Here is a 22257-nt window from a genome sequence, read left to right as displayed (position 1 = left end):
AACACAATTTCTGCCATCAAAGACTTTAGAGTCAGTTGCAGGGAGGGTACGTCAACAGAACTAGAGGATATAATCATTAATTTGAGGGCAGTGAGGTTAAGGATTTGTCCTAGAAAGTTTTCGGAAGGATGAGACTTACCCTGGTGATGTACTCAGTGGAGTAAAGGAGAGAAGATAGGGAAAGACTTCTTTATTTAGCCAAAAAAGTTACTTAGTGTTATCTTCATTTTAAGACACCACTAATGATTAAACTCTCCATTGAATTAATAACAGACTTGTGGAGAGAATAAAAAAAAGATGTTAGATTGTACCTCTGACTTCAATGTTTGGATTATCACTGGGTGTCCACATGGCCTCCAGTACTGGGTGAACACCCTCTGTTAGAGACAGAGTGATGGTCAAATGCAGGGACTCGAGAGGGAAATAGACTTGCCAAGTTCAAGACCCAGCTCTGCCACCTACCACCTGAGTGGTCTTAGGCAAATTGTTTAGCTTCTCTGTTCCTACTCTGCTTCTCTATAAAACCTATTTAATATACCCATCTCAGACAGAGAAAGACAAATACCATATGATAACGCTTATATGTGGAATCTAAAATATGACACAAGTGAACTAATCTATGAAACAGAAACAGACTCACAGACACAGAGAACAGACTTGTGGTTGCCAAGGGGAGGGTGATGGGGAAGGGATGGAGTGACAGTTTGGGGTTAGTGGATGCAAACTATCATATATAGAATGGACAAACAACAAGGTCCTACTGAATAGCACAGGGAACTATATTCAATATCTTGTGATAAATCATAATGGGAAAAGAATATGAAAAAGAATGTATGTATGTGTATAACTGAATCACTTTGCTGTACAGCAGAAATTAACACAACATTGTAAATCAACTATACTTCAATAAAATAAATTAAAAAAGAATACACCCATCTCGTATGTTTGTGGTGAGAATGAGGACATGAGTATAGATGAAATCTTTAGAATGGTGCCTGGCACAAAGTAGGGTGAGCTATTATTATTTGATAAGTGTAGTTTGTTAAGTACTGGGGAAAAGAAGCTGGGAAGAAAAGTAAAACAGAATAGAAGAAGATCTAGACTGAGTTATCTATAACTGTGGAGTGAGAATAAGAAAAGAAGCAAAGACCAGTAAGTATAAGTATGGGAACTGTGGTGTGTCAGGATTTTGAGACCTGGTACATAAAGAAAAGCAGATGATGCCCAAGGAGAACAGTTTTTCTCCTACAGGCAAAGGGGAGGCACAAACTTTTAGAGCAGGGGATCAGGCTGTGATCAGCTTTGTGTTTAAACGGATCAAGCTGGTAACCTGAGGACAGCTTACAGGAACATAAGAGTGGACCAGGCAGAGAGCAGTCTGCAGGGCTTTCTGCAGGGCATAGATAATGCAAGAGGACAGATTACATCAGAGGTGGAAACAAATACACATGGAGATGATTGGATGCCCCAAGTCAGGGGGAATTCACTGAGGGAAGTAGTCATACCTTTTACTTACCTTGTAACTTCTTGGGTCCAACAGCATGCATCAGTGCTCCTGACAGATTGCTATCTTGGTCACATCCATGATAATCTCAAGGTTAATGGTAACAGAAACTCTGTCTCTTATTTAGAACATTCACCTTCCCAGAGAAACCTGTAAGTCATCTCACTACCTTTACTTTCTCCTACTTTTGTCCTTCAGAAGCTTATTTGAATACACATTATGAGTTTCTTTCATCATAGGTTGTCAGAGCCAGCAACGCAGTAATGGTGATTTTATGGCAAGGTTTTATCACTAAGAATCAGGGCAACAGACCCTTTTTCCTTCAGATGGTTTCAGAAATTTCATTTCTCATTTCTATAGCCACTAAAAAGGGTGCTCTATCTAAGACACTGTGACAGTTTCATTGACTAAGTGCCTCGTTCCTGTAGGCTTGGGACACTGTCCTTTTGATGTGAGACCAAAAGCAGAATGATGTACAGTTTGTTGTTGGCAGTAGAATTTTAAGTTACGTATTTATGACTAGAATGCTGTGGAGTCCTAAAATAAACACCAAGTGCTTAATATAAATGTACATTTCATAAGCCTGAAATGTCTTTTTGGAGTCACTCCACACCTAGTGCTGTGCTAGGTGGCATGCGGGAATGAAAATGTGATGCAGAAAACTGACCTCTGTGCACCGGTGCCAAGTGGAACCTCAGAGACAGAGTTTGGGTGAAGTAGAAAAGAATATGTTTACTACTTTTCTAGGCAAAGGGGGACAGAGCAGCCTCCTGCCTTTGAAAAATGTGTGTCCCAACCTGGGAGGATTTGGTGAGGAGTTTTAGAGCAATGGTTCAAGGGTGGGATTGCTATAAGATTAGCATGTGTGCAGGGCCTGCAGTCCTTTAAGCTGGCCTCAGGTGGTCTCCTGATGAGTCTCAGTGGTTCCTTTCATCTGGAATAAAGAATGCTGACATCTTCCATTTGGTGGGGGTTTTAGTTCTATAAAGAGCTCAAAGATATTAATATGTGTATCACCTAAGGTGGAACCAGGACCCTGCCCCGAGGCTGCACTATTGTTTCTTGGCTGCTCCTCCCTTGTCTCTGCATCCCCTCCCTTTCCTGATTAGCAACTGTTTGAACCTGCCCTTTGGAACTCAGGGAAGGTCATGGAGGCTGGGATCTATTTCCTGCAAAAAGAAATGGGGGATGTGAAAAGGCTTCTGTGCCCAGGAGTCCCACAGGGTCCTGCTCAGTTTCACTACTCACAAACTGGTGACTCTGGTCAAGTGACAAAGCCTTCCTGGGGCTCAGCGTCTCATCTTTAAAATGGGGATTCTACTAATATTTATGCATAGAGCTGTGGATAATTTATCCGTTGTTTAATAACCAGTAGAAGACTCCATTGTAGAGTACTTCATTCCGGACATTTCAATAAAAAAGGTAGTAACGTGACCCCAGCTCTGAAGATGTAGAATGAAAGTATGCAGGCTACCATACTTCACAGACTAGGTGACAGTTGGATCATGGACCAGACCACACAGATTCTGAGGGATGAGACATTTCCTTCCCCTGAATGCCGAAAAAGGTGAACATGGCTATCCACAGTGATGCTCATCTTACCACAGAAATCTAGGTAGGCAGGAAGAAAGAGATATTAGGAAGGGCTTTGAGTTCTTAAGATAGTATTTTTTAACAGATGCATAGTATAATCTTTTGCGTCAATAAGTATGAATAGTAGTGGCTAGAATAATCAGCTGATTCTCATGTTTCTCTGTTTGGTTTTATGTGTGTCTAAAAGGTCATTCAAGAAAGAAATGAAAGTAAAGAACTTTTTTCCACTTACCGTCCAATGGGACAAAAATTGATACCACGAGTGTCTTTTCCTATGTTATATCCCCTCAGATACAAATGGAATTTATCTCAGGAATCAGAATTTCAATTGAACACTTTTGCTCGCTTGGGGGCTTAACAAGTCACTGGTGATTTCTTGTCTTTGGGCTTTGAATAAATCCAGCCAATCTAAAAATACCTTCATCAAATTATCAATGAAGATGAAAATTTGCCTTGTCATAGGGCTTTAAAAAAAAAACAACCCTAGATCAGGAGTTTTGAATTAGAAACACGTGGAGGGATACACATAGGAATTGTATGCGTGAGAGAAGCCTAGACCCTGACACCTAGAGTTCATCGTGAATTGAGTCTTCAAAGGGAACAACTGGGAAAACAGTGTATTTCTTCCCAGCCCTGATGCTTTAATTCAGTTGCAATCATGATCAGGAAAAGAGGAATGAGAATTCCTTCCCTTTGTCCTCAAAGACAAGGAGATAGATTCTGTGACATAACTGTCCACAGATGGTGGAGGCTGAGGCATTCTCTGGATGACTAACTCGGCCAGGAGAAACAAGATGATGCTTCCGCTAGCCCACACTTTGGGTGGGCTTCGACCCCAGGCCAGTTTTCCGATGCCTTAGTCACCACCACTGCCTCCAGTAACCCAGATTCAGTCTGGCTCAAATCTTTTATTTGGGCTGTTGCAGAAAGATAGCTGTCTCAACAGTATGCTCTTGAACATGTGGGAAAGTTTGCCTACGTACCCCAAGGTGTACCCCAGATCAAACATGGGGAGGGCAGTCATCGTGAAGATAACTTAGGGAAGCATACAAAAGCTTCACGTGGGAATTCTTTGGTCCAAAATCCAGGGCCTCAACATGTCAAATGAAATGCACAGGAGTCTAAGGGGAGCCTAGGAACAAAGGTGAACTGTACCTGTCACCGGTAGTGTCACCCTGGGCAAATTCTCCACTAATTCTCCATTTTTCTGCAGTAACATGGGGAAACTCTGGCTTTCCTCCAAGGATCGGTGGGAAGATGAAAGGAGAAAATATATTTCAAGGTATCTAACAGTTCCTAGAATGTGATAGGTGCTTCACAAAGTAAATTTGAACCTGAATGATTCTCCCCTTATTTTGATTTTCCCTGGTTGGCTTCTGTTTAACAATCAATCTTCTCGAGCTGCCTGTGGGAGGAAATCATGCTTTTTACCCTCTTAATTTCAGGGAGGACCAGTAAAAGACGATCCAGATGATGGGCAAGGAGAGAAGGTGGTCCAGGAAGATGGGGAAAGCTTCAAAGCCAACTGTGCCAATAAAAATAAAATTTGGGAAAATAAAATGATGCCTTAGGATGTTGCAAGGCTGTTTTAGCACAGAAGAAAGCAGACACTTTTCTGACTGTAACGATGACAGATGGCTGACAGTACTAATCACAATAGAAAAGGATTATGAAAATCCCTTGAACTATCTTCAACTTCAAAAACGATTGACGATACTTTAATGTTAGATGAGTTAAGCTCTCTTTTCCTTCCTGCTCACCAACAAAACTTTTTTCACATTCATGAAGTTGTGTACTAAGGCTCTGGGCCTCTTTTCCAAAGTCTGACAGCCAAGGAAAGACTGCATTTGAAACAATGATCACAAAGTGAGAGGGTCCTTCTCTCATGACCTTTGAAGGAAGGGGGTCACTGTCTGAGAAAGGAAGATCTGTAGCCGTGTCTTGACCTCTTTACTATGATTTGTCACCATGTGGACAGAAGCCTTCATATCTTACACGTGATTCTGGGGGAGAGAAAAATGACATTTATTGACTCGAGGATATGCCCAAACACAGTGTATGGTTGCTGTCTGCATTTTTAGAGGATGCCCCCTGATTTCAGGATTGTTACAGATGCCACCAGTGGGACTCTATGGAATAGTAGGAGATCGCAGGTCTGTTCTTGGTTAATGACAGTAGAATTTCCTTAAGATTTACAACTCACGCACCGTACTATTTTTCTTTATCTTGGAACCATACTTGGCTTCTTTTGATGATACCAGATATTAAACATTAAAATGTGGCTACCCATACATAATTTTATTGCTTCACTGAATTCAGTACAATTCCTGATACTTGATTTAGTGATTTCCAAACTCTTTCTTTTCTTCCCTTCTTTTCGATTATCAGTAGAAACTCTTTCCCAACAAGCCTCATAAAAGATGAAAGAGAACTCCCATGATTGAATGAATTTAGGGGGAAACACCTGCCCATCCTCTCTTGCCAGCTTCCAAGCATCTCTGAGTTGAGGCCAGGAAACCTGTCCTAGCCCTGTATCATCACAGAAGCACAATTAAGTTGAGAAAGAACTGACATCACTATCTGTCATATCTCAGAGAATGGAAGATTTCTAAAACAGTAAGAAGGTGGAGACAGAATCCAGTGTAAAGAAAAGGGGCAGAGAGGATTCTAGAGGATTCTAGCACAAGGCTGTGCTGTTTGTTAGCAGTAAAGCCAGACTAGGCCCCTGGTCTCCCAGCTCCCAGTGAAATAACGTTTCAATGTGGTGGTTCTAAGGTGACCAGGGCTCCTTTTTCTTTGGGGCTGTTTCTGGCTGCTGGCTACTTACTCCCTCCGAGTTCTGAGTCAGACAAGCACTTCTGAGATTCTGAAAAATATCCTTGCTTCCCCAACCATGATTTCCAAAAGGAAACAGCAGCTTGACTTCAGTGGGAAAAGCCACAGAGGGCCACCTCAAGGCCTGTCCTTGTCACCCATTTCTCTTGGCCACTCACCTCTGCCTTCCCACCTCCGGACTTCCCTCCCTCAAAAAAGTCAAAATTAGAAAGTACATCTGCTCCTTTGAGAGCAGGGCCCTAACACACCCCTCTACCATTTGCCTCAGAAGCAAGCCTTTCTGATACCACTTGCTATACTGGGAGGGAAAGGGTGACTGATCCAGATACACAGAATATAAGGAAAAGTGTGTGTTTTATTTTTTTTAGGTTGGAAAAATCGAGTATTAATACATCCTGAGCTATCCAAAGAGAGCAAGGCCATGTGTTTCTCAAGGTAGGGTAGTTGGAGAAAGTGGAGAAAGAAAAGCATGATTCTAAGAGAGATGACTTCATTTCTTTTTTGCCCCTGGAAGAGTCTTTATTTCTGCTGTGATCTGTAGGCATTTACTTTGCTTCCTACTCCAGGCTTCCAGCCTCATGCAAACGTGTTGCTCATCATTCTAGAAAGGAGCAGACACTTAGGTAGATCGCAGTGCTCTGAACCTCACAAACTCACGCTCAATCATCTGCCACTAAAATACCAAAAAGTTCTGGGAAAAGTCTTAAAATCATTTTGCATGCTTGCATGTGTGTGTGTGTGTGTGTGTGTGTGTTAGGGTTGAATCAGAAGAAGAGCAAGAGAACTCATCATCTTTGATTTTCTGGGCAAAAACATGGTCTCAGGGTTCCTGCCCTCCAGTGTTAAATGATTCCTTGAATGGATAGTTGGCTTTAAATCTCACTTCACTTCAAAAAAAATTTAGTAGCCACATCCACCCTCCCTCCCCGCCAAATGATAATTGCTAATAACCAAGTACCTTCTGGCATGTTCCTCACCAGGAATTTGTAGGTAGCACTCTACATGCATTCAGCCGGAGTGGGCACGCCTGCTGAAGGTTTAAGAAAACACGAAAACCACAAAGAATGTTCCCAATTATTTTCTCCTGGTTGGGGGAACAGATGCCTTTTCTCAAGGAAAATGCTTTAGGCCAAAACAAAGCCATATTCATTCAAAATCTATTGTTTAGTAACTGCGCAGACTCTGGGTTATGTAAAATTTACTTTCCATGCAAGGATCCCACTTTCCTGGGAAGGGGTTATACACTGAATGGAGCAGGCAGAAAGGAAAAGGATACACTGTTAAAACAATCAAACTTGCCAAGGGCAAGAACAGTTCAAGAGACAGTAGTGTAAGGACACTGGAGTGAACCCAGGCAATGTGGAGGTGGATAGGGTATGGTCTGGGGTTCTGCAGGGGCACTCGGCTGGCTTTACTTATGAGGCCAATGTCAAAGCAATCTGTAGCATGTGGATGAGGTGAAACCCAGAGGTGGAATATTATTCTAGATCATGTGTAACATTTCAAATACAACCTCCATGCTGAAATTCCAGGGTGCACTAAGTGACTCCAATAAAGAAACCTGTCAGTCAGTCAAGAATGTTTATTTATGACCCCTCTGGGCCAGGCACTCTTCCAGCCAATATGCAATGATACAAAATAAAAAGCAGTCATCACCCTTATAATCTCGCGGGAGCAAATGGATTAAACCTGCACACAGACACGCAGACACACACACTCTCTGTGGGTGGTCATCAAACTCAACTATATAGACATATAACAGCCTTATTGAGAAAAATCCTGATTAGGAAATTAAACGTACCAAATTCAAAAAACTGGGGAGTAATTAGTTTTATTACAAACAGATTAAAGTGTGTTCATAAAGCATGTCTTTTATGTAACAAGTCTCATTAAGCTATTGAAACTGGAAACACTCCCTCACGCTCCCACGAATCTACAGAACATGTTTCGAACATATTTATTGCGCAGATACAGATTCACACTGGCCTTGAGGAGCTGCTAGAGTGAGTACAATAACAAGGCCTGTGTCTGCTAAACTGTAACTTCTTCAAAGACTGGGCTTTCTTTATTGGCCCTGACATCCTGCACTTTGAAGACAAAAGTGATGCAGGAGCAAGAATGAACTGATGGGATAGGTGAGTAAAGGTTTCCAAGGGGAGTAGGGCTTCGGAGAATTTTAAGAGGGGAAAAAAGAAGAGGACTCGGATGTTATGAACAGAGAGGTCACGTTGCTTGGCCTCAGTGGGCATCGAAGCGTAGGAACGGGGCTTGTCATTTTCAGCGTGACTGGTCCAGGCGCGAGGGACGTCCATGTCGGAGCATCCCTGGACCTTTTTCAGAGCAGCTCTCCTCAGTATTCAACGAGGGCCTAGCTGGGCCGAGAAGGGCAGCTTCTTAAAAAGGAGCATTGAAACTCTGCCCCTATTTCAGCTGACACTGCAGGGCTGCATCCTTTCATCCGACCTTACCTGGTCCTATCCTTTTCACTGACTTGTTGACAAGAATTTGGGTGCTATTTTTGCTTTGCTTGATACCAATTGAAGGCAGGCTTCACGAGGACAGAGGCTTTTGTCTATTTCCATTTCTGCAGCTCTAGAACAGTGCCTTACCCAGTAGGCATTTCACTCAATACAGTGTTTGTTAAATGAATCAATGTTATTATTCGGGCATTTGTCTTTACTTTTGCTTTTCCAACCTCTGCTTCAGAGAACTGGAAGCTGGAGGGAAAGAAATTCCTGGGTTCCTGTTTCCCTGCTTCCTTCAGCCCAACAACCCTGGCCGAGGGTGCCGGCTCAGCCCTTTGGGAACGGGGGTCCCCTCGGGAAGGAACGAGGAGCCCCTGCTCGGGGGCGGGGAGGAGGGAAGTGGCAGGAAGTTCTTCCCACTTCTTCTGGCTCCGGCAGCGCCCTCAGCGCCCGTCCGGCTCGTTATCTGGGGCTCTGGGCGTCCGGGGAGGGGAGCCCGGGCCGCTCGGGCCGCATCCCCCGCCGGGGCCCCGCGGCACCCAGTGCGCGCCGGCACCTGCCGGACCGCCCGGCGGCGGCCCCGGCGCGCGGGACCCCGGCCCCCCCGCCGCCGGGAAGGTGGTGAAGGGGAGGGGACAGGCGAGCTCCGCGCCGGCCTGCTCCGCGCCCGGGGCCCACTTGCCGCGCCGCCCGAGCGCAGGGGAGGGGACGCCGAGCGGCCCCCGAGCGACCCCAGCCCGACCTCCCGTGCTGCGCGGGGCGGGGGCGCCCGGACCCGGGAGTTCGGGTCGCGGGAACCGCATCCAGGTGCCGGATCCGCGCCGCGCGCCAGGCGGGGAGCGCGTCCCGCGGCCTCTGTGCGCCCGGCCCGGGGCGGCCTCGGCCCGGACCCCGGCTCCGCTCGGGACCCCCGGCCCCGGCGCCGCGCCCGCGCCTGGGTCTCCCCTCCCCCTCGGGGTGGGGGCGGGGCGGTCGCGGCGCCCGGAGAGCGCATCGATCGGCAGCTTTGTGATTGATCGGAAAGTGCCCGCCGCCGAGCGGGCTGGAGGCCGGCCCCGAGCGACCCCCGACCCGCCGCCGGTGCCGTCCCCTGGCTGACAGGTGCTCCCGGCCCCTCGCCGGGGACTCCTCGGCGTGCCCGGCTCCCCGCGTCCCCACCCCCCTTTCCTCCCTCGCCTTCGCCCCCACCCCACCCCCACCGCCTCGGCACAGCGCAGGATTTGTTTAAACCTTGGGAAACTGGTTCAGGTCCAGGTTTTGCTTTGATCCTCGGCACAAACTGGAGACACCGAAGAGGGCCCTCGGAGAAAGTCTTGGATGGGAGGATGTGAAAAGGACCCCGCGAGGCTCGGCGGCCAGAGCAGGCGCGGCGCGTCCCGCCCGGCGCGGCCCTCCCCCGGCGGCGCTGAGCCCGGCCCGGAGCCCCGCTCCCCCAGTGCCCGCCGACCGCGCGCCCGCCCGCTCAGCCCAATGCTCCTCTTCGGGCTCCTCCTGCTGACATCCGCCCTGGCCGGCCAGAGACCCGGGACCCGGGCTGAGTCCAACCTGAGCAGCAAACTCCAGCTCGCCAGCAACAAGGAGCAGAACGGTGAGTTCCCCGCTCGTTCCCCCGCTCGGTTCCCGCGCCGCTTTGTGCGCCCGGCCGGGTGCACCCCGGCCCGCGCGGGGAAGGGCGCCTCTCCATCCGCGCCTCAGCGCGCCGCCTTCGCGGAGGTTCCGCGGAGTTTGCAACTTCGGGAGCGGCCGCCGGGCTCCAGCGGGGCAGCCCGAGTGTCCCCGCGGGCGCAGCCAGAGAGGGGACAGTCTGGGAGCCCTGCGGACGTCAGTTGCAGCTGCCTTGCAAGACCTCTCGTTGCCAGAGTTCTAAGTTCAAGAACTGCCTCTAAATCCGAATCCAACACGAATGAGTCTTGGCATGTTCGACTTTACTAAGTTTTTTGGATTGGGAAGGGGGGTGTCCCAGGACATGTGTTAGCTGCATTAATTGAAACGGTCTGAGTGGAAAGGCATCAATTAATCAGTAAGTGGATAGCAAGTAAAGAGGTCAGGAGGCCTTATGGACGTTTTTAGGAGGAATTTAAAAAAAATGTGTTTCTCCTGCGCTCTATTTTTTTTTTTTTTTTTTAATGTGCCTTTGTACTCTGGAGCCCTTACCTTTCTGGTGGTGTGTTTTTATATGCGATGGTGAGTGACTGCTATTTTGTGTGTGCTGGAAACGACTTAATCCAGCATAGGAAATGAGAATTACTTTCAGCTTTCAAGTGTACCTGAAATGTTTAGAAAACTCTCAGATGCAAGCTCCCTTGGGCTGGGATTGCACAGAGCTGGAGAAAGGCTCCTTTCATAAAAGCCAGGGCTGCTTCAGGGTGTGTAATTTGCTTAGCCTCTGAACCCCCATATGATTTACATCATTCAATTTCTAAACTCTTTTGCTCTTGATCTACCATTATGAAGTCATTTTTGAGACTACTTTGTAAATAGAAATTTTATCCTGCGCATGAAACCACAATGTGAATGCAGGCTGTCTAAAATTAGAATATTAAACACCCTGTTTACAAGTGGTGGCTCTTAGTGTTACTTGAAAAGAAATGTACATGTTTTTACGGCTTTGTATGCCATCTATTCAGAATGCAAGCATGCTGTCACTCCATTAAGCAGGCGAAATGAACATAGGCGGCATACCTAGGAGATCAGCATGCTGTGTACTGTGCTTTTAAGACACAGCAACTTTTCCTGTGTGTCTTGGGGATGTTTCAAAGCTTCAACTTTGAATTGAAACTCTTCAAAGTGTCCACCTTTAAGAAAGCATAGAAAGTTCTAGAGTACAAAAACAGAGAATATAAGGATTCCTGGGACCTTTGTAGACGTTATTTGTGTTTAGTGTATGGACAGCAAGACAGGGTATCACAGTTATCAGCCGAAGGTAACGTGGTTGCTTCTTACAACTTGGTGATGTGATGGGACATGACACCTGCAGGCTGCTTGAGCTGCCGATCAAAGGGATCCATCTCTAATCACGGGGACTGCAGAAGACTGTGCGGGGGCAGGGGTGGGGGGGTGGGGGGGAGTGGGGGGGTGATCAAAGAAGCCACAGCACCAGCTGTACTCTGGCAGGAAATGGGTCAGACCAATCTTTGTTCTTTCTCAAAATATTGCTTCTTACTGGACAAACTTACCCAAAATGACCATGCACGATATTCCTGGCTTCTGTCTTGTTTTTTTTTTCTCCCCTGCCCCTGGTCATTTCTCCTGCTGCTCTGATTATCAGGCTTTTCCTGGCATCTCTCATCTTCCCCAGTCCCTTTGCAAGTTGTGTCTGACATTGTCCTTTCCTTGTTTGTCTTTCCTGCGGTCCACGTGCCATCATCGCTTTGTAATGCGCCCCAGAACTTTCACAGGGTCTTTGGCCACTTTCTGGAGTAGGTTCACCCCCTCCTGAGAGGTGGGTTCATGAAGCCAGGCCACACACATTGTGTTGCCTTCAGAGGCTGGGCCATTTCCATTCCTAAGATGCATGATGCTAAAAATAGCGGGGTTGTTTCCTAATCTGTGTGCAGAGGACTGGTCTATGTTTAGCCCATGGGACGGCTGGCAGCCGGAAGTAACTGGAGGTGGAGGAACCACTCACCTTGCGGTGTTCAGCCTGAGAAGCGGGGCGGCCAGCGCTAGGGGGCGGTGTAGAGCTATCTTCCCGCACATGCAAGGTTCCAGGATAGGAGAACAGGTAGGTGCTAAGCAAGATCCCCTGGGAGTGTGAAGGGGTTTGCTGGGACTTTCTCTTCTTTTTGTGGCTTTCAACTTTTCCACTCTGTCATGTGGGCGTTTTTTGCCCTCCTATTGAATTATGATTGGTTTTTGATTGCCCTGTCACTCTACTCAATTGAGATGAGTGTCTAATTCTGTAAGTACAGACCCACCTGAGGATGCCGCATAGAAAACGCACTGCATCATTTTCCGAAAGATCTTCTAAGCGCTAAATGTGAAATGTCCAAATTGATCTGCCGTGACAGTCGGAGCGCATTCAGTCGTTCATCCACCCCTCCCGGATGGATGGTACTCATTTTCCTGGAGTATTGCAAAGTCTCCTATCGAGTTGACTCCATCAAGCCCCAGGCCTGCTGAGTTTCAGTATCAGTTGGGTCTCCTGAGACGTGTTATAAATGGAAATTGATTGCTCTAGCCGATGCTGGATACTTGGATTTAGACTGGAGCAAGGGAGGAGCTTCAAAATTAGGTGTCAAGGATCAGTGCCATTTACCTGTTATTAGTTACTTGGTTGTTTCCTTAAAACTACTGCAATTCTTGCTGCTTTACTAGAAGAATAATTTTATCCTCCAATATTATGAGTTGGCTTTGTGTCTTTTTTTTGGAGATGGGGTGGGGTGTTGGCCTTCGCCACATGGCTTGTGAGATCTTAGTTCCCCAACCAAGGATGGATTGGACCTCAGCCCCATGAATGAACGCTCGGAGCCCTAACCACTGGACAACCAGGAAATTCCAACCTTTGTGTCTTTCATTCTTAACCTGACTAACAATGAAGTCTCACATATCTACCAAGGATCTCCACTCAGATTTAACTTAAGGAAGGAGATGAAAGATCAGAACACTGACATGGGTAGGGTTTCTGGCCTGTTCTCTCTGTATGGCCTTAGAAAAAATGACTATGGTCTGTGGGCACTCATTTTGGAAGAGGACCCCTCCCAGGAAATGGGTGAGTTCTGGGATGATGCTTCTCAGATGTAGCAGAAGGAATCTTGTCTGTCACAAACAAAACAGAACACAGCTTACTTTTTGTTTATGACCTGCGTTTAGTCCCAATAGATGCCAATCACAGGATTGTCGATTGGGATAAGGCCTCACCTACCTTGCATCACTGGGGAGGGATTTTAATTTACCCATGGCTCTGAAAGATGCTTCTGACTCTTCTCATCTTCTTTAACTATTGTGAGTGTAGATTTGAGGTATGCCTCTATTGGTTAGGGTTATCCTTACAAACATTATTTTTAAAAATTTAAAGTTGACATATAATATTATGTAAATTACAGGTGTACAATATAGTGATTCACAATTATTAAAGGTTACACTCCATTTATAGTTATTATAAAACACTGGCTGCATTCCTGTGTGGTGTAACATACCCTTGTTGCTTATTTTATGCATAACAGTGTACCTTTTAATCCCCTACCCCAAATTGCCCCTCCCCCTCCCCACTGAACATCATTTATTGTTTGCATACTTTTCCTAGAGGACTTTGGTGGCCTGTGGGACCATTTACTCTGGGGACAAATGGTCCCCTCTTAATGCCTTGCTGAGTACGTGTACCTTGTGTTTATGGCTTTTCTGTGTGTTTCTCTCAGTGCCAGCTTACCCCTCCTCCTGCCAATATGCCTGTATCTACTCCCCCGACCTCTCCTTAGGCAGCAGCTGCAAAGCTGTATTTGACTGGAAAACACATCATCACAATCTTTAGAATAGTGTCCAAGAGTACATAGCTCTGCCCGAGGACTCAAGGGACTTTCCTGTTAGTCTATACGTTGTTGTGCATGACCTTTGTGACATTTTTTTTTTGTAATTTAGAGGTTTTGTGTGTTATTTTTTTTAACTTCCTCCTGGTCCTCTGCTCTGTTTGGGATAGTTGAGGAAGTTGAAGAAGTGAAGTACCATTATGTAATGATGAATATTACTTTTCACAATAGGTCACAAAAAATCCCCATTCTATTTTACAGTGACTTTTCCTCCCCTACCAACTGTTATCTTTTAAGCTTAATCTGATATACTTGGTTCTTACCTCTGAAAGGTGATTAGAAAGTACAAAGGTCTGTATGAAGCTTCAGAGACTATGTATCATTTGTTGAATAGCTGTAAATAAATACCAGGGACCAACCCTAAACTTTCCTGATTAGTACATTTTGTAGAGCCCTGTCTTGGGCACTGAAATCTTAGCTTGGTCTATTCTTATTTCATCCTTCCTGAAACTTATTTCTTATATATCTTCTTGACATTCTCTTCCACTACATTTTTTTTTCAATGTTTTGGTGCAAAAAATCTTTTATCTATAAACTTGCACACTTTTTGTAGAAATGGAAATCTAATGATAATGTGATGTGTTAAATAAATAATAATTTAATCAATGCATTTGTAATGTCTCAATTACATTGAAGGAGGCCATACCCCTTCATGTTCCCAAGACTGCTAAATATTTCCCCAGAGGTTTCTTTTTTTTTCTTTTTAAAAAAATTTTATTTTATTTTATATTGACATATAGTTGATTAATAATGTTGTGTTAGTTCCAAGTGTACAGCAAAGTGATTTGCTTATACATATTCTTGTATCTATTCTTTTTCAAATTCTTTTCCCATTTAGATTATTCCAGAATACTGAGCAGAGTAGAGGTTTCTATTTGTATCAACCAACATGGTAGAAGTCATAATAAAAAGTCCCCTTGTTTACTTAGCCTAGTTTTGATGTTTCTGATGATTTTATCTGAAAACTTTATACGTAGCCAGACTATCTCTGTATAACGCCGTATAATTTCTCTATAACTCATTGGTTAAACAGTCTCTGTGAATTATTTTTCTTTACCACTGCCTCCACCTGTGATTTTTTTTTTTTCTCACATTTCCCTTGTCCCCTGAGGGTATATCTAGTGGTTGATTTTTGGCTGGTAAGCATGGGTACGACTGATTCGGTTGTGGAAGTACTGAAACATCCCCAGTGGGTTGGGAAGGAGCCCAGCCCCTCTTCCAGGACACATGGAGCATCTTTGAGCATAAGCTGTGGGGTTCATGCCCAGCACCACTGGGGACACTGGGGACGCTGCTCCAACCCTGCTGGCCTCCCTCCTGATGGACACTGATGCTTAAGCCTTTTGACACTTTCAGCTGTGGACAATTTAGTTCATATAGGAGTTAAAACTCCTGTCTCTTCTCTCCACTGCTGGGCACTCAGGACCGACCCACCTACGGCTTGAAGGAGCCAGAGGTGAGAAGGGGTATGGCCTCCTTCAAGCCTTCTTCCTGCAGCTTCTTTGGTTCTAGCCTTTCACAGGTGGAGGCCTGGGAGGTGAGATGTGGCAGGAGACAAGGCACACGTGGTGTGAGATTGCAGCTCTCAGTTGCCTGTTCCTGCTTCCCCGGGCAACACTGGCAGCTGCTTTGGCCTGGGTACCACCTTCCTATCATCTGGGTTAACGAGACCACCTTCTCTGCAAGGTCTATTTTTTAACCACTTACATTAACCACCCCTGTTTGTCACATCAAGGTCAATTCACCGCATAGCACTTAGCACTCTTTGATATTCTGCTTGTTGTTTATTGGTTTATTTATTGTCTCCCTGCCCTGCCTCCCACCCCCATAGAATGTAAGGTCCCTGAGAACCTGGGCATGTCTGACTTGCCCTCTGTGGGTGCGCCAAGGCATGGAATTAAGGGTTGCATATGGTAAGTATTTGTTGGATGGTTCTGGATATAGTGCCTTGTTTGTATAGGACTCTGGTGTTGCCCGAACAGCAGGCCGTCTTGGAAGGTGGCTTTTTGACACTGGAACTTGTAGGAAGATACATTTACTTACTGGTTGGGATGGGAGATACCAGTGAGAGTTCTACTTTGTAATCCTGGTAAATTACCAAGTTACCAGGAGCGTGTGTACCCAGCCAGTGGGTAGGTTTCCTAGAAGTGATACTAGTTCCTCTCTTAAAAGTGCCATCGGAGTGCGCACTTCTGTCTGTTCTGCACATGGGTCGCATGTGATCTAGACCCAGGATTGCTCAGAATGGTGAATTTTGAATGGGTGACAGGCTTCCAAAAACTGCGTGCCTCCCACCTTCTGCTTGTGGCTCATGGAGAACGTGCACAGGCTAGAAATCAGCAGTACGTCTGGCTTGTGGAACGCCAAGGCTGGAAGGGTCCTAGGAGTGCATCTGCACTAATGTGTAAAGTGAGGCCTAGACCACCAAGGTGACTTTGTCAAGGTTGCGCTGGAAGGCAGTCGGGTTCAACTGCTCATGTGCTGATACATTTTCCTTCCATGGGAACCAATTAGGCAAATGGAATCCTAGTTTCAAAATTCTACCCCTTTGTACAAAAGCATTTCTTTACTGTTTCAGGAGGTTTCATGGTTTGGGGGTTGTAAGGGGAAGTGGGGGTCCCTTAATCCTGAAACATTATTTATAGGAACACGAAGGACAACAATCTCAGAATAATCACATTATTGAAATAAAACAGATACTCTGGCCAGTGTCTATTGTAATACCTCTATCGGGGTAGAAATCTGACAGTTTGGCGAATGACTTGAAATACTTCCTTTAGCAGTGTCACTATGATGTGTTGGGATCTTATTTTCAGCAGGTCCATGGATAGACAATGCTCATTAACATGTTTTGCCATATTTGTTGATGATGATGCAGAGGAAGGCTGACATTGGAAAGCCTGGCTCCACAGGGAGGTTTTCTTTTCTTTCTTTCTTTTTTTTTTTTAATAATTTCAAACATTTTATTTAGTGGGATGTCTCAGTGGTAAAAGTACCATAGAAATGAGTAAATAAGCATGGTTTAGTGAGCTCTAGAACACACAGCCTGTTATTCTTTTGCAGTGAATTTAATGAGTGACATTTGCCTTTATTTACACTATATTACATGGGGTGTTCTATTTAGAAGTTCAGATTGCTCTCAAAGTCAGGAGCATCAAGGAAATAAATTTGTACCCGTGGACTTGAATGGCTTGCCTAAAACAAGATTCATTTACCTTTTTAAAAAATTTTGTTTGCAGAGTCCACAATCTGAGAACAAATGAGCTCCAGTTGTAAAGAGTTACGTTAATTGCATTTATCCTTAAAGCCAAATTAGTAAGAGTGATGTTTTTGGTGGCATCAGCTCATTTTGTCTTTTATGTCAGGGGAAGACGTTTTAAATGGAGTTCAGCCTCTCTTATCTGCTATCTGCCTCCACATCAGACCTTCTGTGCCTCCTTCAAACCATCATCCCCATCCCCTGGTGACGGGGCAGCCTCCTACCCGGATACCTGCCTTGTAGCAAAGCCAAACCATCTTTGCCAGGCTGGCTTCACTGATTTTGCTTTCGTGGTGTTAGGCTTAATTCCTTTTTAATTTTCAAACTATTTTTTTGTTTGTTTGTTTGTTTTGTTTTTTGTTTTGTATTTAGCATTTCCCCTGTTGAATAGTAGTTGAACCATTTCTCAATCAAGGGAGGGTGTATCAGGTTGTTGCAAGCTTTTGCGGGGGTGGGGGCGGCAAAGCAGATGTCTGGCTCTTTTAGAGAAACCAACATCCCCAGACAGCACAAGGCCCATTGATGGTAATAAGTGCAAGGATGTGGCCCTGCATTCCTCCTGTGTATGCTGTGTACTGATGAGAAACCGGGGAGGGCTCCTGGGAAGGGCATGGGAAGGGCAGTATGGTTCTCTGGTTTTGTGATGCTTAATGATGACTCCCCGAGAGCCTGTTAGCTGCCACACTTGTGTCAATGTTTGCAGAAGGTCTACAGTTTATCTTTATCACCTCCCCATGTGGTATTGGGAAAAACACTGAGGCTTTACTGGCTAAGTAGCCAAGGTCGCACAGCTGATAAACGTTCGGACCTGGGTCTGACTCCCAGCCAGGACTCAGCCACGTGCCTCCCCCCCTCATGACTTAATGGTCTAATGTTTTATTAGAACATTGCTTTTAAACAGCAAATATTTATGAGCATGTGCTCTGTGCTAAACTCTGCCCTAGGTGCCAGGTACACAGAGAATGAGATGCAGCCCTTGCCCTTGCGAAGCTCTGTCCAAGGAGGATGGCAGCTCCGGAGTCTACCTTACAGTCTGTTAGTTCTGGGTTCCAGGTGCTGTGGGAACACAGAGGGCTTTACCACACTCCCCAGGTCCTCTGGTGATTGACCAGGTGGTGGATTCTGCCTGGAAAAGAAGCACGTGGAGAAAAGCTCCCACTGGGGAGGGGATATATTTTGAAGTGGGCTTGAGAGGGAAGAAGAGGAAAGTGTGCTAGGCCGAGGGGACAGCCTGCAGCAGAGGAGGGAGGCGAGTCTGGGGTTGAGGATGAGAAGAGGCATGGGAAATGCAAGGCCTTGATGCTGTTCGCAGGGTTTGCCTCTTACAGAGTTGGCAGCTCACAAACAGAATCTGAGACAAGGTTGTCTTCACTCTACAAACAATAAATGCTGGAGAGGGTGTGGACAAAAGGGAACCTTCGTGCACTGTTGGTGGTAATGTAAATTTCCACTATGGAAAACAGTATGGAGGTTCCTCAAAAAACTAAAAATAGATTTACCATACCATCCAGAAATCCCACTCCTGGGCATATATATGGAGAAAAATATTGTTTCAAAGGATTCATGCGTTCTGGTGTTCATAGCACCACTATTCACAATAGCAAGGACATGGAGGCAACCTAAATGTCCATCCAGAGGTGAATGGATAAAGAAGATGTGGTACATATATACAATGGAATATTACGCAGCCATAGAATAGAATGAAATAATTCCATTTGCAGCAACGTGGATGGACCTAGAGATGATCATATTAAGTAAGCCAGACAGAAAGAGACAAATATCATATGATAGCACTTATACGTGGAATCAAAAATATGACACAAATGAACTTATCTATGAAACAGAAACAGACTCACAGACACAGAAAACAGACTTATGGTTACCAAAGGGGAAGAGGGAGAGAGATACATTAGGAGTTTGGGATTAACAGATACACACTACTACATATAAAGTCTATAATCGACAAGGACCTACTGTACAGCACAGGGAACTCTACTTAATATTTTGTAATAACCTCTATGTGAAAAACAGTGCAAATTAATAGATATATATATATGTAGGTATAACTGAATCACTTTGCTGTACACTTGAAACTAACACAACATTGTAAATCAACAATACTCTAAAAAAATAAAAGTTGTCTTCATGTTTAAGATTGAGTCAAAACCTTTTCTTTCCAGTTACTTTCTAGGCAGGCAGGTTGCAGAGTTCTGCTTTGGTGTGAGCCGTTAAGGGCTTATGGGGGTTTTCTTGGGAAGTTCTGAACCGGTCTGAGGGCAGGCTGCACACCCTCAGTGACACTCAAATAAGCTAAGCCTGTGTCTACACTGCTCTCTGTTGCCTGCTTTATGTAAACAAAGAGCTAATTTCACACTTCATTCACAAAACGGACAGCATGCAGAAGGAGGCTGGGTGCAGGACCAGGATGTGATAAAGGGGCAGCTCACATGGGATTAGTGTAATGAAGCTATTCACTTGCAAGGAGCAAAGAAAACAGCCTTTGCGCTTTGAAGGGAAAGGATGTTGAGTTTCCTGGAAAATTAATTCCTGTGAGGTTAGTTTGCATTGAGTAACTCTGGGGAGGTTCGTCCTGGTTCCTTGGACACAATGCTAGAAATATTTTGAGGTATTTCAGGATTTGAAGTGAATGCATTCTCCTGGTGGATGTGCTATGTGGATGTCATGCCATTTTTTTGAAGCCAGGCTGTTTGCATTCCAGGAAAGCCTTGTTCGTGAGTGGATACTATTTTAAGCTTTTCAGTGTTTGCAAGATGAGGATGGGCTTCTGTGCTTACATATGCCCAGCTGGCCCTTGCACCTGCCTTGGGAGTTACTGCAGAGATCAGAAACCATTAACAACAGAAGCTAGGCTTACGTGGTACTTATCTTGTGTTGTTTCTGGCAGTTATTTTTGCTGGGTATTTATAAGGACATCTGTCTTTTAAAGAGTCATATTATTTATGTTTTTTTTCTCGACTGAGGAATGAACCACAGCTTGTTTCCTGTACTGCCACACACAGTCCTAGGCTGAGGTGATTAGGAATGCAAATTGGGAATCATTAAAGCGTTATAATGTCTTTTTCTATGGCAACAGGCGATGTTTAAAATCTGCATACGAAGGAGGAATGCTTGCTTAAAACGTGATTAAGATAGGAACAGATGAGAGCAAAAACATATTCAGTTCCTTCCTGGAAATTTCTTACTGGGTTTGGAAAAAAAGGGGAACCTGCAGGGTTCATTTCTGATGTATCTGACTTTAAACCTGAGACAGGACGATGGGAGGGTGCACATGGTTTAAGAACTTCCAGCATTTTCATATTTTTCTTTGGAAATAGAATAGACTCTTTCTTACTAGAGTGTGACTCACCATCTAATTAGCCATTCAAAGCATAGAGACTGAACATCATAAAAGCAAGAAAACCGAGTTGGCTAGTGCACATCGAGGGCCAGAGATGGGGTGAACTGGAGGCAGGTCTCCCCTGCTGCTGATAGGTTTATGTTGTGGGTAATAAAAGGTATTGGGGGAGGGTGCTTCCTATTAAATAAGCAGCAGTGTCTCAAGGTGTATGTTTTGTGATCAGCTTTACTTTTATCTATAAACTACAGTCTGTTTCTGGAGGTCCACATGGAAATGGATCACCTCTGTGGTACAGGAGATTAGATTTCATAGCATACTAGCATTTTTAGAGTTTCAGATGCAGTTTCCTGTATATTATAGATGTATATGATGACCTTGGCTGTATGCTTTGTGTTAGTCACAAAACTATCTGTTTGTAGAAAATTCAGCCATCACAAAATAGCAAGTGTTATAGGTCAAAATCTGGCCAGGTTATTGAGAGATATTGAGAGCGTCTAGACACCTCATTTGATAAATGCTAACTCTTGAAAAAGTGGTTTCAACTTCTGTTTTCTTGAGAATATTAACAGGCTTGATGTTTATAGGCATGATTAAGCATGTAAAATTAAGAATTAAATAAGCTGTGTGTTTGTTTTAAAAAAGCAATTTTTTCATCATGGTAGGAAATTTATCTTTAATCTGTACTGATAATTTTAATGGGCACCAGTTGGGCACCCAATTAAACTAACTGCTTTAGAATGATTTCCTTTCAGAACTGACATTTACATCCTCGGAAATCATTTAGGGTGTCTGGATCCCACATTTCCTTGCAACCTTCCTTTGCAGTCATTTCTGAATGGCTGACTTACTGTAGCAAAACACTCAGAGGTGCAAATCTTCTGGAGGAAGTGCAAATGCCACACTTTTACTTGGAAAAATGGAAAAGGAGGAATTATTTAATATATCTGCTGGACATTTAAAACTACATAAAGCACAGGAAATACTTTGGGAGTGTGTGGTGTTTCCAAACTACAAACATTGTTTTGAAAATTTCCCCGGTAGTGGTGAATTATATGAGACCGCGTCCATCTAAGGGAGAGCTTGTTTAACTGGCTTGTGGTTCTGGGGTTCATTCAAACACTCAAACAAAATAAAGAGAATGGATGTAATAACTTCTTTATGGAACGGCCATAAAAAGGTACAGAGCCGTGTAAACAAATTGAGTCATTTACTAGATGTTTCAGTGATAGATTTGCAGTCCAGATTCGGGGCTGTGTATTATGTTTTATAGGCTCTGACCATGTTCTACCTTGAAAATGAAGTTACAAGCTTATTTTTTGGTTTGTTTATGTGTTTGTTTTTCTTTGGTGCGTGGAGACCCATTATTGCTGTTTTGTACGGCACCTTGAAAGAAAATACTTAAAATTCTGAGCATTTACACTTATGTTGGTTTAACTTCGGAAAACAGTGAAAAACCCATGTGTGAAAAGTTGAACGGACCTAATTTTTGGTAGCACTGGGTTCTATTCAAGGAAAATAAGGTGATTGAAATTGAAGTTTTCCTTCTGGGCTCAGACATGTCCAGACTAATTGTCAAATAATTGTTCTGGCTAACAAGACTAGACTCATAACTGCAACTATGTAAAGTAGAAATCCAACAACAGTTATGATTTACAGTTACTATAACTCTGCCAATCTTGTAATAAAACCGCTATTATAACCAACCTACTGTGACATTC

At 44.5% G+C, this 22257-nt stretch overlaps 2 protein-coding genes across 3 annotated transcripts in view; one reads left to right on the top strand and one right to left on the bottom strand.

Moving 5' to 3' along the window:
* Nucleotides 1-8840: 8840 nt before the first annotated feature.
* LOC130848486 (basic proline-rich protein-like) lies at nt 8841-9617 on the bottom strand (the record flags this gene model as incomplete). The annotated part of the gene is made up of 1 exon (XM_057726963.1): nt 8841-9617. A coding segment is annotated over one exon (777 nt), but the record flags the coding sequence as incomplete, so codon positions are not given.
* PDGFC (platelet derived growth factor C) overlaps nt 8855-22257 on the top strand; it is a 210629-nt gene continuing 197226 nt past the window's right edge. Inside the window, exon 1 of one of the 2 annotated variants that reach the window (XM_057728879.1) lies at nt 8855-9985. In XM_057728879.1, coding sequence (XP_057584862.1) covers nt 9715-9985 — 271 coding nt within the window. In that variant the 5' untranslated portion in view covers nt 8855-9714. The remainder of the gene's footprint in view (nt 9986-22257) is intronic. The other variant, XM_057728878.1, reaches the window with a different exon arrangement.

Source organism: Hippopotamus amphibius, chromosome 3, assembly GCF_030028045.1.
Source record: "Hippopotamus amphibius kiboko isolate mHipAmp2 chromosome 3, mHipAmp2.hap2, whole genome shotgun sequence".
Taxonomy (NCBI): domain Eukaryota; kingdom Metazoa; phylum Chordata; class Mammalia; order Artiodactyla; family Hippopotamidae; genus Hippopotamus; species Hippopotamus amphibius.
This window is presented reverse-complemented; position numbering and strand designations above follow the sequence as displayed.